Source organism: Lepisma saccharinum, chromosome 2, assembly GCF_977018435.1.
Source record: "Lepisma saccharinum chromosome 2, izLepSacc3.1, whole genome shotgun sequence".
NCBI classification, from domain to species: Eukaryota; Metazoa; Arthropoda; class Insecta; order Zygentoma; family Lepismatidae; genus Lepisma; species Lepisma saccharinum.
Genome location: NC_139230.1, coordinates 211,944,003 through 211,958,576, shown reverse-complemented (window position 1 = coordinate 211,958,576; position 14,574 = coordinate 211,944,003). Strand labels below are relative to the sequence as shown.

At 44.0% G+C, this 14,574-nt stretch overlaps 1 protein-coding gene across 1 annotated transcript; it reads left to right on the top strand.

Moving 5' to 3' along the window:
* Positions 1-11,668: 11,668 nt before the first annotated feature.
* Positions 11,669-12,628, top strand: LOC145983840 (uncharacterized). Its single transcript, XM_083116885.1, has one exon. It carries the CDS (start codon positions 11,669-11,671, stop codon positions 12,626-12,628), a length of 960 nt encoding a protein of 319 aa, XP_082973011.1.
* The last annotated feature ends 1,946 nt before the right edge of the window (positions 12,629-14,574 follow it).

The following is a 14,574-nucleotide window of genomic DNA, read 5'->3' as shown; positions in this document are numbered from 1 at the left end:
GTTTACAATGAGAACCTTTTACATATATTGATTTCTTCCGGGTTTTGAAAAGTAATAAGATGTCAATGTTTAAAAGTATTTTTGCTTTCTAATTTGAATACAAATCTTTGAAAATATTTTGAATTTAACAGCTAGGGATGGAGAACGTATAATGTAATTAAATAATATCATTTTGCGCCATCTCTTATTTAAATATGTAACGAATTCATATCAATGCTCTCAATATTGAAAGTCATCAAAATTTTATATTCATATGTAATGTGTGAAATATTTCGATCATCTAAATATACGTAAAAATATTTTTTTGCTTTCGCCGTTTTCTGCTTATCAAAGTTAATCGCGTCGATGAGGATGAATAATGAATGGATGAAATCGATCAAAGGATAATCGCAATGGCATGTCCACCATGCTGTACCACAATTCGAATCTAGAACCTCTGGTTTTGGTAGAACGCTACGCTAACCACTACACCACAATATCCACTGGCGAGACCAGGGTTCGGTAGAATCCCGGTGTGGATAATCGCAGAAAGGAATTTTCGATCCATGCATAAGCGCTTTATGGGTCTCACCAAACTTCCCAGCAATGGGAGCTTGGAGGTGGCCCGGGAGGTAACGGCAGCTAGGGCGTGGTGCTAATCACATCACCTGCTGAGATCAGCCTCCCCCCTCTTCACACACAAACGCACACAGGAAGAGAAAGAGAGAGAGAGAGAGAGAGAGAGAGAACATATACTTTGGAAACAGATAATAAATTACACACATAGGAACCGACGCCCCACAAAAAAAGCATGGAGTTATCGAGACGTGGTATTTTGAAAGTGTGTGGTGCCCGGCTAAAGGCGTTCCCAGGGGTCGGGGGGGATCTCAAAAGTTTTCAAATTCTAAAGAGAGTCGAGTGACACCTCGATTGAAAGGTCCTTTAATTTCAAAAAAGTTTTGTGCAGAACATTTGCGAAGAGGGGCATAAGTGATCCTATGATGAAATTGATGAATGGACACTCACAAACACCCACGCTCGGGCCGGGATTCGAACCCTGGACCCCTGTCGTCATAGCGCGATGTGCTAACCACTACGCCACGGGAGCCGTCTGATGAATGGTGGTATTTTGAGAATTGTATCTTGGAGGGAGAGGAGGAGGAGGAAGAGGAGATCCTCGAACATTTTAAATATATCATTATATTATCATATTTACATATATCTGACCTTTTTCCCCGAACTGCTCCTTTGTCGTACTCAGCGTAGCATCCGAAATAAACTGCCTGGCTCTACGTTTGATTTGTGGATGCATTGTAACGTTGTTTTGTGTGCCTTCTCATTATTTCAATGTTCTGCATTCGCTTAATTTAATGTTAGATATGACGGGGGGAGGGAGCAATGAGTCGGTTTCACCACATCGAGCGAAAGAAACAGAATGTAAAACCAGTCTCGCAATCTTATATATTTGAGTTTTAGTTTTGTTTTTAAATCCACTTTATGCACAGAAATGCTAATCGAGACTGGACCTAAAGTTTAAAGTGGGATCCGAACCACTATGTGCCTCCACCGGGTATCGAACCAGGGACCCCTTGATTACAAGACAATGCCGATTAAATATTAAGTGTGGGATATCTTCTGATACTTTCTTTGCATCCTCAGTTGAGATGGATGAAGAGACGCACACAAATACATAAAACATAATCCCAAACTGTATGTGTGTCCAGGCGCCGGAATCTCATTAGCCTGCAAGAGTATCGCTTCCAGAGTGTACACCCAACGGCGAAAGAAACAACAGTAGGCGAATTCTCCACCACCATATTCATTCGGTTTGAATTACACAATGTGATGACAATGAATTGAAATAATAACGCCAATAAGCAGAGAACAATGCCTGCTTCGAACCAACATAGTTTAATTTCTTAAAACAACACAGGCTGTAGATTAAAAAAGTAGTGAAAATACACAAGCATCCCCCGGTCAGGAATTTCCACTTCGGGCATAGCCTCAATACCCAATGCCATGAAAGAAGTTAACTAAATTTCCTCTTCTGGAAATTTTCCAAATACAATTTGTCTGTGTGTGTGTGTGTGTGTGTGTGTGTTTTAAAGTGAAGTGCCAAATTCTGGTATTTTGCAATTTTCAAAAATTTAATAACGTACTTCGTCAGGAAATTCAAAAACATGCGAGTTTCATTGTCTCTTTTTCTCTTCTTTCATGGAATGATTTTCAAGACTATAGCAGGTTCCATTCTCACAACCCAGGGTGCGAAATCACTGCAGATTGGTGGGAAGAAGGAGCAGACAGACATACAGACACACATAATACACACTATATATGTGTCAATTATTAAATAATCAAATTATATTATAAAATATACAATATATTATATCGACTGTCTTTCATTCAAAATGTAATTGCTAATTGAAGATTTTGATGTACTACTGATGCTATGAAGAATGATTTGCGTAAGGGAGAAGGGCCAAAAATTAAGAGACATTAAGAAGCTAATAGTTTCCTGCAAAAAATTCACATATAAGTGTCATTACGTGTTTTATTAATATATTTACATACTTCTTGGTTGCTAACGAAAGGCGGTGAGAAATGGAGAAGTAATAAGTCGGTCTAATTTCTGTGTCCTGGGGATTGCTGGATTCAGTGTCCTAAGAGATGAGGCTCTTTGCTCTTTTTGTATGGTATCAATATTATTCCAGTCGAATTCCAAACCGTTCGTTGTTAACACAAAAACTCTTCCCCCCGGAAGAGTTCGGTGGGGGGAAATTTCAGTACAACATAGTTGGTGGGGGGGAATTCCCCCGTCCCCCCGGGATTTCGCACCCTGCCACCATCAGCAAAAACAGCGAAGAAAAATGGTTCACCTTAAGGCTTGGTTGGACCTTTGGCCGACGCCAGGGCAGCTGTTTTCGAATTTATCTCCTTTCGAAAAACCGCTCTGATATTCCAAAACCTGCAAAACTACATCTGCTTAGAATTCCTTCTAGAGCATTCACGCGAATTTCCACGTGGTTTGCTTTCGCTGTTGTCTAGATAATATCAATAGTTTCGAAGCTACGTGAGTCCATTATCTAGACAACAGGGAACTCAAACCATACGAAGATTCACGTGAAAGCTCTAGAAGGAATTCTAAGCACATGTAATTCTTCAGATTTTGGAGTATCACATAGGTTTTTGGAAAGGAGAGGAAAATTAGAAAACAACTGTCCTAGCGTCGGTCAAAAGTCCAAACCTTAAGGTGTTCTCTCGAAACGAGGCGTTAGAATAGGTAAAGAATCAACCAGACAATGGCTAATGCCCAGCCGGCCTTCGTAGCACACAAGTGAGGCAACGTTCTACGAAGCCAGAATATTTATTTGGATTTAGAATAATAATTATTAATTGACATCGTTTTCTGCCCATTTTGGCTAATTGCAAAGATGGATGAAAAGGGAATCGCGCAGACCCCACACAGGATTTTACTGGTTGTGGATACAGACGCCGGTGCCTTGATGAAATTCATGAAGGGAGACACAAAAAACACTCATGCCCAGTCACCCATTTGATTTTTCTACCGTTTGCATTTGTGAAGCTTGGCGCACTCGAATCCTTATTTCCCAGAAGAAGAATGAATACATCTACTCAGAAGTTAATGAAGCGACGTAATTATCATAAGGAGTTTAACAGAAGGCTGGCATTAATTACTAGTTCTCATTCACTCAGCCTTCGCTCTGTTCAATTGTTATGGATATCTTCAATCTCGTCCTAATTAAAGTTATGAGACGTTTTCATGGGTGAATGAACGAGAAAGATGAGACGAAGGGTAGACATACCTGAAACTCATAGCAGAGCGTATAGAAGAAATAGTGTGCGCACTCCCCGAGTTGCCGTGGTCCACCGCCTAGATGGCAGTGGTGACGTTTGAGACGGCGCGTTGCTTACATAACTAACTACATAAGAAACAAAAATGCATGTTACTTACGTTTGGAGAAGAGCTCAGCAGCTGGATAGTTTGGAGAATTTCCGAGATGATTTTGCTGTCTTCGAGGCACTTAATTCCTTTCTTATCTCTTTGGTGCGGAAGAAAAATAGACATTTCAGATAGTGAAATACGAGTTTAGATAGCGTACGCAGCACATGATCTTCACAGCATCCTAAGTGCGTAGTTTTTACAGCAATTATATTTAAATTGTCCAAACACTCAAAAAATATATCACCCCATAAACTATTAGCACATGATAATTCTTTTTGCAACAACTCCTTCCACTCGTAGCAGAACATCATAAACACTTTTCGATACATAGGTAAGGTATTACAGCCGTCGTCCGAACCATAGGCTTGGATTAGCGTAAGTGGGGCAGGTACATTAGTTGGTTCCCCGTGCAGAAAAGTTGTACACAGTTTACAATCCGTCACTTTGGAAATATACCGCACTATGTATCCTGCCAAATGATACGCCAAGTATTATTTACCAACACTTTGTTCATTTAAGTTCGGTATGTTGTTTTCTCAGTTCGGTATTTGAATTTCATCTTCAACAATGGAAATTTTTCCCTTATTTCATTTTCATCTTGCTTCTTCACCGAAAGATTTTTATTTTCGGTTGCTCTTGCCAGAGTTCGCATTTGATTAACAAAAGACGTCAGAGGAGATTCAGTCCTGTATTCACAGTTTCCGCCAGAAAGTAAAGCAAGTTTTGCTGGTACGTAAATTGATTGCATAAGGACATATAAGACCCTTCACCAATTTTTCTAAGTGATCTTCAGAAGGCAAAGGTAGCAAATCGTGATGCAAACAGTGTCTATACCCCTTGGGGACTTAATCTTTAAAAGAAGAGACTCCAGTATAAACTCAGAACTGTGTCTCATTCCTGTCTTACTTTTCAGTTGGCATTTCTTTAAGATTGTATCAATTACAATTTTTTGATTTTTGCTAAGAGACGCGAAATGTTTCGACTGTGTGACCGTTGTCTTTAACGCCTTTTTCAAGCAAATTTATTTTAGCCTGTGCGACCTTTAGTTTATTCTGCGTTCTAATTAATTGCGTTTCTGATTCTTAAGTTTTTCTTTAGCAATGCTATTGTATTGCTAGCATCCGCAGTGTGAAGCAAATCATCCTCTACTGATAAGCTTAATGATACATTGCGACGAGTACTTACTTTATTATCATCTGTCCGCAAGGATTGCCTTTTCATGGGAGATTTTCGCTTCTTAACTGTCTTAGAGAGGTATTTGGGCAGATTAGGAAATATATGAGGAACAGCTTCTGGTTTTAATTTCCACCTTTGTCGTGGAATTTCTGCTGTATCGCCATCCACTATGAACGAATGCACTTTCACTAAACGGTCAATATCACACACATAGCAATTATGACTTAGTTTTTTTTATCTGTTCTAGGGATGGCACACTCCCATTTTGTCTTTAGTGGCCTAAAAAAAATGTCTACTACCTGAAGAACAGCGGTCATATCTAGATCTACAGCCGGGTACGAAACACGTAGGCATCTTGTACTTCTCGCTCGCTGCTGTCTCAAACACAATAATAATGCGTTGAACACAACACAAACTAGTCACAACGGATCAATCACAAATCTAACGACACTAAAGTAAATAACGTAATAACGTTGTCTTTAATAAAAGTACACAATGTTATTCTGATACAACAAAACACAACTCTCTACATAAAGCGCGGCCGCACTGCAAGCAGAAGACGCTCGCCGCAAGCGAAGGTGCTGCCAGTGTTTCGGTGGGCCACCGCACTATTCACTTGGCTTACGGGAAGAAACCGAAGTGCACACACTTTCTCTTCTATACGCTCTGCTCATAGTAAGCCGTCAATTATGATAAGCCACCGCTTTTAGATCTAAGATAAACGAGATCCACTCCCACCCCCCAAGAACTTTAAATTAGAAATAAATCGTGATTATAACACCATTAAGCCTTGTTTCCATGATTATGAAAAACTAAATATGCTGACCAAGGCAGTAATTTTATTTTATTAAAAACATAAACTAACGTAACGTTTCAACCTTCTAGCAAGGTCTTCTTCAGACTCTGTATCAAGTACAAAAGTAACCTGATACAACAAAAGGGCAATATATATACACAAACATTACTCTCTCCAGACTATTTAGAAAGTTGTTTGGAACTTTCTAGCAGATGACTTTCACTTGCCAACTTTACTTTCACCTAAAAGGCTAAACACAAATACTTCCATATAGAATGAGGTTGGACTTTTTAATCTCATGCTCTTTTCCCTTCATTTTTCTTCCTTCTCCTCTCCTCTTTTTCTCTTGTCCTTTCCACTCTTTCCAACATCTTCTTCCATTCTTTGTTTAACTTCAGTCCCCCATTCCATTTCATTGTGTCTTCTTCACCTTTCTTCTCTATTTCCTTGGCTTCCTTCCATTTTCTCTAGCATTCTCTTCTCCCTTCCTATCTGAAACGTTACGTTAGTTTATGTTTTTAATCAAATAAAATTACTGCCTTGGTCAGCATATTTAGTTTTTCATAACTCGTGAGTTAATATTAGAATAAACGGTAATCACTACATTGGGCGTATAAAAATGTGATAACTTTCTAAATCAAGTTATTCCCCTTCCCTCATCCGAGTTGTCTAAAACTAATAGTAAACTAAAACTAACAGAAAACTAAAACTAACAATTTTGTTAATGAACAAAAGAGTAGCCATTTTGCAGGCAGATCTTGAGAAGGTGAATCTGTATTTCGGTACCGAATTAGTTGAATGAAATGAAAATGTTTGGGTGGGTCAGCACTTGGGCTATTTGAGCCCGTCACATTATACGGGGCCAAGCTCCTTACCATAACTAAACATCAACACGTGTCTCTGAGGACTAAAATCGCCTCACGTAAGTTAAAAACTGTCCTTCACCGTGGACGTGCGGTCTAAGTCGTCATGCGTTGGGCTCCGGCTACGGGACGCAGGTTCGAGTCTCCTGGAGGTAGCGTAACAACTTTTCTCCTGAGATTCCGGCAAGTGTATGGGACCGGTGGCCACCCACCATCGTGAGGAAATGGGGGGGGGAGGGAGGTACGAATGAGTAGCTTAACCCGGTCACGGAAACCTACAACAACGACTGGGGGTTCGTCGTGCTGACCACACGTCACCCCATAACTGGTTGGATGATCTCCCACCTCGGCAGGGGGGAGTGAAGCTGGCAGTCAGTAGGTTACTTTAAAAACTGAGGTTTCATAGGGCGCTCAGTAATAGAGGACAACATACAGCCCTACTGACCTGATGTTTAAATTTCCTGTGGATTGCAAGAACACGACATCCGATCATCAGAAAGCTTGGTTAAATTTTACAAAGTTTGATCAAAGGCTGGTGATGGTGATTTTTATTAGAATATATCTACACCATTTCCTTTTCTTTTAATCTAACATGTTGCAATGTTGCTTATTTTTAAAGAGTATGTATCAAAATATTTTAAAATATTATCTGATTTTCATTCCGTTCCGAATTTTCGCAAATCAATTAATGTTGTCAGGCACGTAGTCAGAGGGAGCCGAAATCCCACAAATATCTAATTTAAATAGTGCATAGTGGTAATTGATTTTACTTCCTTAACAGGATTAAACTAAAACTCTAGCATTCTTAAACCCGAAGGTTTATGGTTGCAGCAATACAAGTCTTCCATCTGTTCCTATCCTGGACAAGATCAATCCAATCTTATCCTTACCGATTTCCTACTCGACCATCTCAACCGTTTTCCCTCCATCTTCGTCTTGGTCTTCCCACAGGTCTCTTACCATCAGGTTTCCCAACAAGAATCCTGTAAACTATTCTTACCTCTCCCATTCGTTCCACACGGCCTGCCCATCTAAGTCTTAACAGGATTAAACATATTAATAAGTTGTATTATTACGGAAAATTTATCTTCAGGGCTTCCACCCTCTCAACTTTTTCGCCTTTAGATGACGGCTACTGATAAGGGATGACCCCTCCCCCCGTAAATTAAATTCTGGCTACGAGTCTGCATTCTGTGCGTGGCAGCCTCCGTGGCGAAATGGTTATCACATGGAGTTACGACGCCAGGGGTCCTGAGTTCGCATCCCAGCCTGGACATGGGTGTTCTTTGTGTCTCCTCATCAATTTAATCATATAATCACTCATCCCCATCTTCGTAGCCAAAAGTAGCAGGAAAGCGAAGTAATATAAACCATATCAATCAATCAATCAATTCATGCTGTGTTCACTTTAGTAAACATTTATTTTCAATAGGAATAAAAACCACTTGTTTATTATTATTATTATTATGGCTGATATTCTTTTAGAAACAAGCAATGCTTTGCACATTAAAATGTGAAAAATCCTTAAAAGCTAATACAGCCACTATGTTGTCTCAACTTAGAAAAACCATTAGGCACTTTATCAAATATTTATATTCTAGAAATGAAGTTGGCAAGTTAACTAATTTATACTGCACTCCATGTAAACTTCTACACATGATAGTTGCATTCGTTTACTTTCTAATCTAGATGTAGAAACGATGTTTTGGGGCATAATGGCAAATGTACTTGGAATATCTTGCACGCCTTGATGACCGGAGCATGGTGATGATCACGTCAACTTCAAACATGGTCGAGATCGGGAATGTTATGGGGCCGTACCACCATCCCCTCCCCTACGTGTGCCTTCATGTTGTGGCGTGCCGAAGGGGGGTAGGAGTAGTTCATAACCACCCTTTGGCCAAGTATTTATTTAAATAAAAAGGCCAAAGACAGAAAAGGGTGGCAAAAAAGAGAACTGATTACTAACAAGAATTATACGTAACCCCCCTCTCTTTCGAAACTCCTTGGCACGCCGCTGCCTTCATAGTACGTGCACGAGGAACTTTACTTTACTTTAGTTACCAGTACTGGTAGAATATATAGAAAATGACACCGGTTTATGTTAACCTTGATTGATACTGATGCTCTTAATCAACGAATAGGATCAAATTACTTCAACAGATTGTGTTTCAGGATAAGATATTCACTCTGTACCAAATAAATATTGATTTTGTAATCTGCGGACAATAACAAAATGAGAAACTTGTTGAAGCAAACTGAAGACTACTTACTGAAATGACATTTCTATCAAAATTTTAATTATCTGCATGCGCTGAAAAATCCGTATACTAATATGATCTCGGTGGACAATAATCATCCTTAGAACATTTTGTATTATTTATGTGTATGTATCTGTATATTATTATTATTATTATTATTATTGATATGAAGGAACCATTTGGTCCCTTCTCCAAAAAGAGAATGACGCTCATTACACCTAGAGGAGAAATAAAATCCTATTAGTGATTATGCCTTAAGATTTCTTGTGGCTCTTTATTATAATAAAACCTCAAATTGTTTACAATGAGAACCTTTTACATATATTGATTTCTTCCGGGTTTTGAAAAGTAATAAGATGTCAATTGTTTAAAAGTATTTTTGCTTTCTAATTTGAATACAAATCTTTGAAAATATTTTGAATTTAACAGCTAGGGATGGAGAACGTATAATGTAATTAAATAATATCATTTTGCGCCATCTCTTATTTAAATATGTAACGAATTCATATCAATGCTCTCAATATTGAAAGTCATCAAAATTTTATATTCATATGTAATGTGTGAAATATTTCGATCATCTAAATATACGTAAAAATATCTTTTTGATTTCGCCGTTTTCTGATTATGAAAGTTAATCGCGTCGATGAGGATGAATAATGAATGGATGAAATCGATCAAAGGATAATCGCAATGGCATGTCCACCATGCTGTACCACAATTCGAATCTAGAACCTCTGGTTTGGTAGAACGCTACGCTAACCACTACACCACAATATCCACTGGCGAGACCAGGGTTCGGTAGAATCCCGGTGTGGATAATCGCAGAAAGGAATTTTCGATCCATGCATAAGCGCTTTATGGGTCTCACCAAACTTCCCAGCAATGGGAGCTTGGAGGTGGCCCGGGAGGTAACGGCAGCTAGGGCGTGGTGCTAATCACATCACCTGCTGAGATCAGCCTCCCCCCCCCCTTCACACACAAACGCACACAGGAAGAGAAAGAGAGAGAGAGAGAGAGAGAGAGAGAACATATAGTTTGGAAACAGATAATAAATTACACACATAGGAACCGACGCCCCACAAAAAAAGCATGGAGTTATCGAGACGTGGTATTTTGAAAGTGTGTGGTGCTCGGCTAAAGGCGTTCCCAGGGGTCAGGGGGGATCTCGAAAGTTTTCAAATTCTAAAGAGAGTCGAGTGACACCTCGATTGAAAGGTCCTTTAATTTCAAATAAGTTTTGTGCAGAACATTTTTTGGTTTGGTGAGCGATTCCCGAATGACCGTCCAAGAACTGTTTCACGTTTTCAATTAATCCTTAACCTCGTAACGGGCTTGTATTTTCAATACGATGTAAATAATTGCAAAACTTAATAGGACGTATAGCCAGCTCATGAACGTATAGGGTGAGATGAATGGTGATTGAATGATTTCGTTTATTTCTCTTCGCTTTTGATACACTGTTGGCTAATTGCGAAGATGGGTATAAGTGATCCTATGATGAAATTGATGAATGGACACTCACAAACACCCACGCTCGGGCCGGGATTCGAACCCTGGACCCCTGTCGTCATAGCGCGATGTGCTAACCACTACGCCACGGGGGCCGTCTGATGAATGGTGGTATTTTGAGAATTGTATCTTGGAGGGAGAGGAGGAGGAGGAAGAGGAGATCCTCGAATATTTTAAATATAACATTATATTATCATATTTACATATATCTGACCTTTTTCCCCGAACTGCTCCTTTGTCGTACTCAGCGTAGCATCCGAAATAAACTGCCTGGCTCTACGTTTGATTTGTGGATACATTGTAACGTTCTTTTGTGTGCCTTCTCATTATTTCAATGTTCTGCATTCGCTTAATTTAATGTTAGATATGACGGGGGGAGGGAGCAATGAGTCGGTTTCACCATATCGAGCGAAAGAAACAGAATGTAAAACCAGTCTCGCAATCTTATATATTTGAGTTTTAGTTTTGTTTTTAAATCCACTTTATGCACAGAAATGCTAATCGAGACTGGACCTTAAGTTTAATGTGGGATGCGAACCACTATGTGCCTCCACCGGGTATCGAACCAGGGACCCCTTGATTACAAGACAATGCCGATTAAATATTAAGTGTGGGATATCTTCTTATACTTTCTTTGCATCCTCAGCTGAGATGGATGAAGAGATGCACACAAATACATTGTAGCGACAGCCACCGAAAGCCGCTGACTTTTGCTGCCACCTAACGGGGGGAGAAGGAACCGCCTTACCAGACGCGAGGTGATTTGACCCCTGGAAGCAGGGGTGAAAGACTGGGGACTTAAAAGGGAGAGAGGGAGATTTTAGGCATCGCGAGGACAACGACGGGAGCGGTCTCCTTCGGTATTACGCAGTGTTTTCTTCGGCATTACTCAGTGTTTGTAGTGTAGCTGTAGTGTTCATCTAGAATAAACAAGAAGGTAAGCCAACATCTTTTGATTTGGTGATTATTCCCCAAACTGGTGACCCCGACGTGATCTTTTTTTGGGGGGGCCGTGAATTGTGATTGCCCCCTTTGCGTACCATACGAGCCGGATCGAACAAGTGCACGCTAGACGACGCGCCCAATCCCCCCTTTGTTCTGGACGCACCATTACACCGCAATGACAGAGGAACTTCAAGCGCAGCTCGACCAACTCAGGCGGGAAAACAAGCAACTCAGACAGCAAGCACTTCAACCGAGGACTCCAGCACCACACGCAGTACAATCGCAACAGGACTCCGTACATCGAGTGAGTGTGAAGCTCCCCCCATTCTGGCCCGAGGACATGGAATTGTGGTTCTCCCAAGTGGAGGCCCAGTTCACCATCGCCCACATCACCCGGGAGGAGACGAAGTTCGCATACGTCGTGGGACAGTTAGAAGGTCGGTACGCGTTCGAAGTGAGAGACATTATACGTACACCACCGGCAACCGACCCTTACACCCGGCTGCGGACAGAACCCACGCGAAGATTTTCCCTGTCTGAAAATCAACGATTGCGGCAGATCCTGATGGAAGAAGAAATGGGCAGTCGCAAACCGTCCCAGTTCCTACGTCACCTCCAGTCCTTCGCAGGCACCACTCCCATGCGTGACGACTTGCTGCGTACGTTGTGGCTCCAACGCCTGCCAGCTCAAGTTCAAGCGATTCTGCAGGTGCAGTCTTCGGAACTTCCGCTGGACCAACTTGCCACGCTCGCGGACCGCATCGTGGAGGTGAGAACCCCCATGCTCACCCCCGCGACAAGCAACATCGCCGCACAGTCCGTTTCGCCCAACCCGCCGGCTATCTGCGCGACCGCGACGCCACTCGCGCCCGCCTCCGACACGGTTCGGCTTCTTCAGCGCGTCGAGGAGCTAACTCGCCAAGTCGCGTCCCTGCAAAGCGACTTTCGCGCCTTCCGCGGCCGCTCGCAATCGCGTGACAATACCAGCCCGCGCCGCTACGGCCGCAGATCGCCGTCAAGAGGAAGAGATGAGGGAATATGCTGGTATCACCGCCGCTTCGGCGACCAGGCTCAGAGGTGCAACGACCCATGCACGTACGCGCCCGCGACAACAAACACCAACGGCAGCCGCTAGTCGCGGCAAACGGCTGCCGGCCTGGTGGAAGCCGCCTTTACGTGACCGACCGCTATAACCACCACCGCTTCCTCGTCGACACAGGCTCGGATATTTGTTGTTTCCCGAGACGTTTGCTCCCGGACCGACGCCATCCGACCGACTACGTGCTCAGTGCCGCAAACGACTCGACGATCAAGACGTACGGAATTCTGCCCCTCTGCCTCAAACTCGGCCTGCGTCGCGAGTTTTCCTGGCGTTTCGTCGTCGCGGACGTTTCCGTGCCCATCATCGGATCGGACTTCCTGGACCACTTCGAGCTGCTACCGGATTGTCGCAACAAGCGCCTGCTCGACGGACGAACGGGACTCTCGGCTCCCTGCCAGCCAACGAACACCACGCAACCCAGCATCAAGGCCTTGTCGGACGATTCTTCATACAGCGACGTCCTAGCCGATTTCCCGACGCTCACGCGTCCCGCCGGCACGCCGCGAGAAGTGCGTCACTCCACGGTTCACTACATCCGGACCACCCCGCCCCCCCCCCCCCCGTGTCCAGCCGACCTCGCCGCCTCGCTCCAGATCGCCTACAAATAGCCAAGGCCGAATTCGACTCCATGTTGCGCGAAGGCACCGCACGTCGCTCCGACAGCCCCTGGTCTTCGCCGCTGCACATGGTACCCAAGAAAACGGAGGGCTGGAGACCGTGCGGAGACTACCGTGGTGTCAATGCCCGGACGATTCCCGACAGCTATCCAGTGAGGCACATCCACGATTTCAGCAACCACCTCCACGGATGCACCGTCTTCTCTGTCATCGACTTGGTCAAGGCGTACACACAAATTCCTGTCCACCCAGACGACATCCCGAAGACAGCGATCACCACGCCATTCGGGTTGTTCGAGTTCCCATATATGACCTTCGGACTACGCAACGCCGGGCAGACGTTCCAGCGTTTCATCGACGAAGTGCTCTCAGGACTGGATTTCTGCTTTCCATTCATCGACGATATACTCGTCTCATCACGCAACCACGAGGAACACCGCGAACACCTACGCGCCCTCTTCGGACGTCTCTCGGACCACGGCATCCTGATTAACACCCAGAAGTGTGTGATTGGGACACCCTCCGTCACGTTCCTTGGGTACGAAGTCTCCGCTGCCGGCACACGACCGCTTCCCGACCGCATCGCAGACCTACAGGACTTCAAACGACCAGCCACGGCTCGCGGCGTGCGTCGCTTCCTCGGCATGATCAACTTCTACCGTCGTTTCCTGCCATCCTCTGCCGAACACCAAGCTCCTCTGCATGCTGCCGTCACCACCCTCCGAGGATCCCAGCCATTCCCATGGACGCCGGACCTAGAACAAGCTTTCGAGGCCTGCAAGACCAGCCTTGCCAACGCCACGCTCCTGGCCCATCCGCATCCCGAAGCCCCGCTGGGACTTTTCACCGATGCCTCCGCCACCTCCGTCGGTGCATGCCTGCAACAGTTTGCCAACGGCTCGTGGCAATCCCTCGCCTTTTTCTCCCGGAAACTCACCACCAAGCAGACCGAGTGGCCACCGTACTACCGCGAACTTCTCGCAGTCTACGCAGCCGTTCAGCATTTTGGTCACATCCTGGAAGCGCAACACTGCACCATATACGTGGATCACAAGCCCATCACCTACGCATTCCAGCAGCGGCGTGACAAACTACCTCCAGTGCAACTCAACCAACTTTCCTTCATCGCTCAGTTTACCACGGACATCCGCTACATTGAAGGCACCTCTAACGTGGTGGCGGACGCGCTATCGCGGGTGGACGCAGTTCGCGGGAACACCCCCTCCCCCGATCAGCGCTCCCTCGCCTCCGCCCAAGAAGAGGACGATGAGCTCCGTGAGCTCCTGAACGGCGATTGCGATCTCCACCTCCAGCTCATGGACATACCTGGCACCGAAGTCAAGCTCAACTGCGACACCTCCA

What these genes read in the sequence shown, in the direction of transcription:
- LOC145983840 (XM_083116885.1), top strand. Translation starts at nt 11,669, where the DNA reads ATGACAGAGGAACTTCAAGCGCAGCTCGACCAACTCAGGCGGGAAAAC.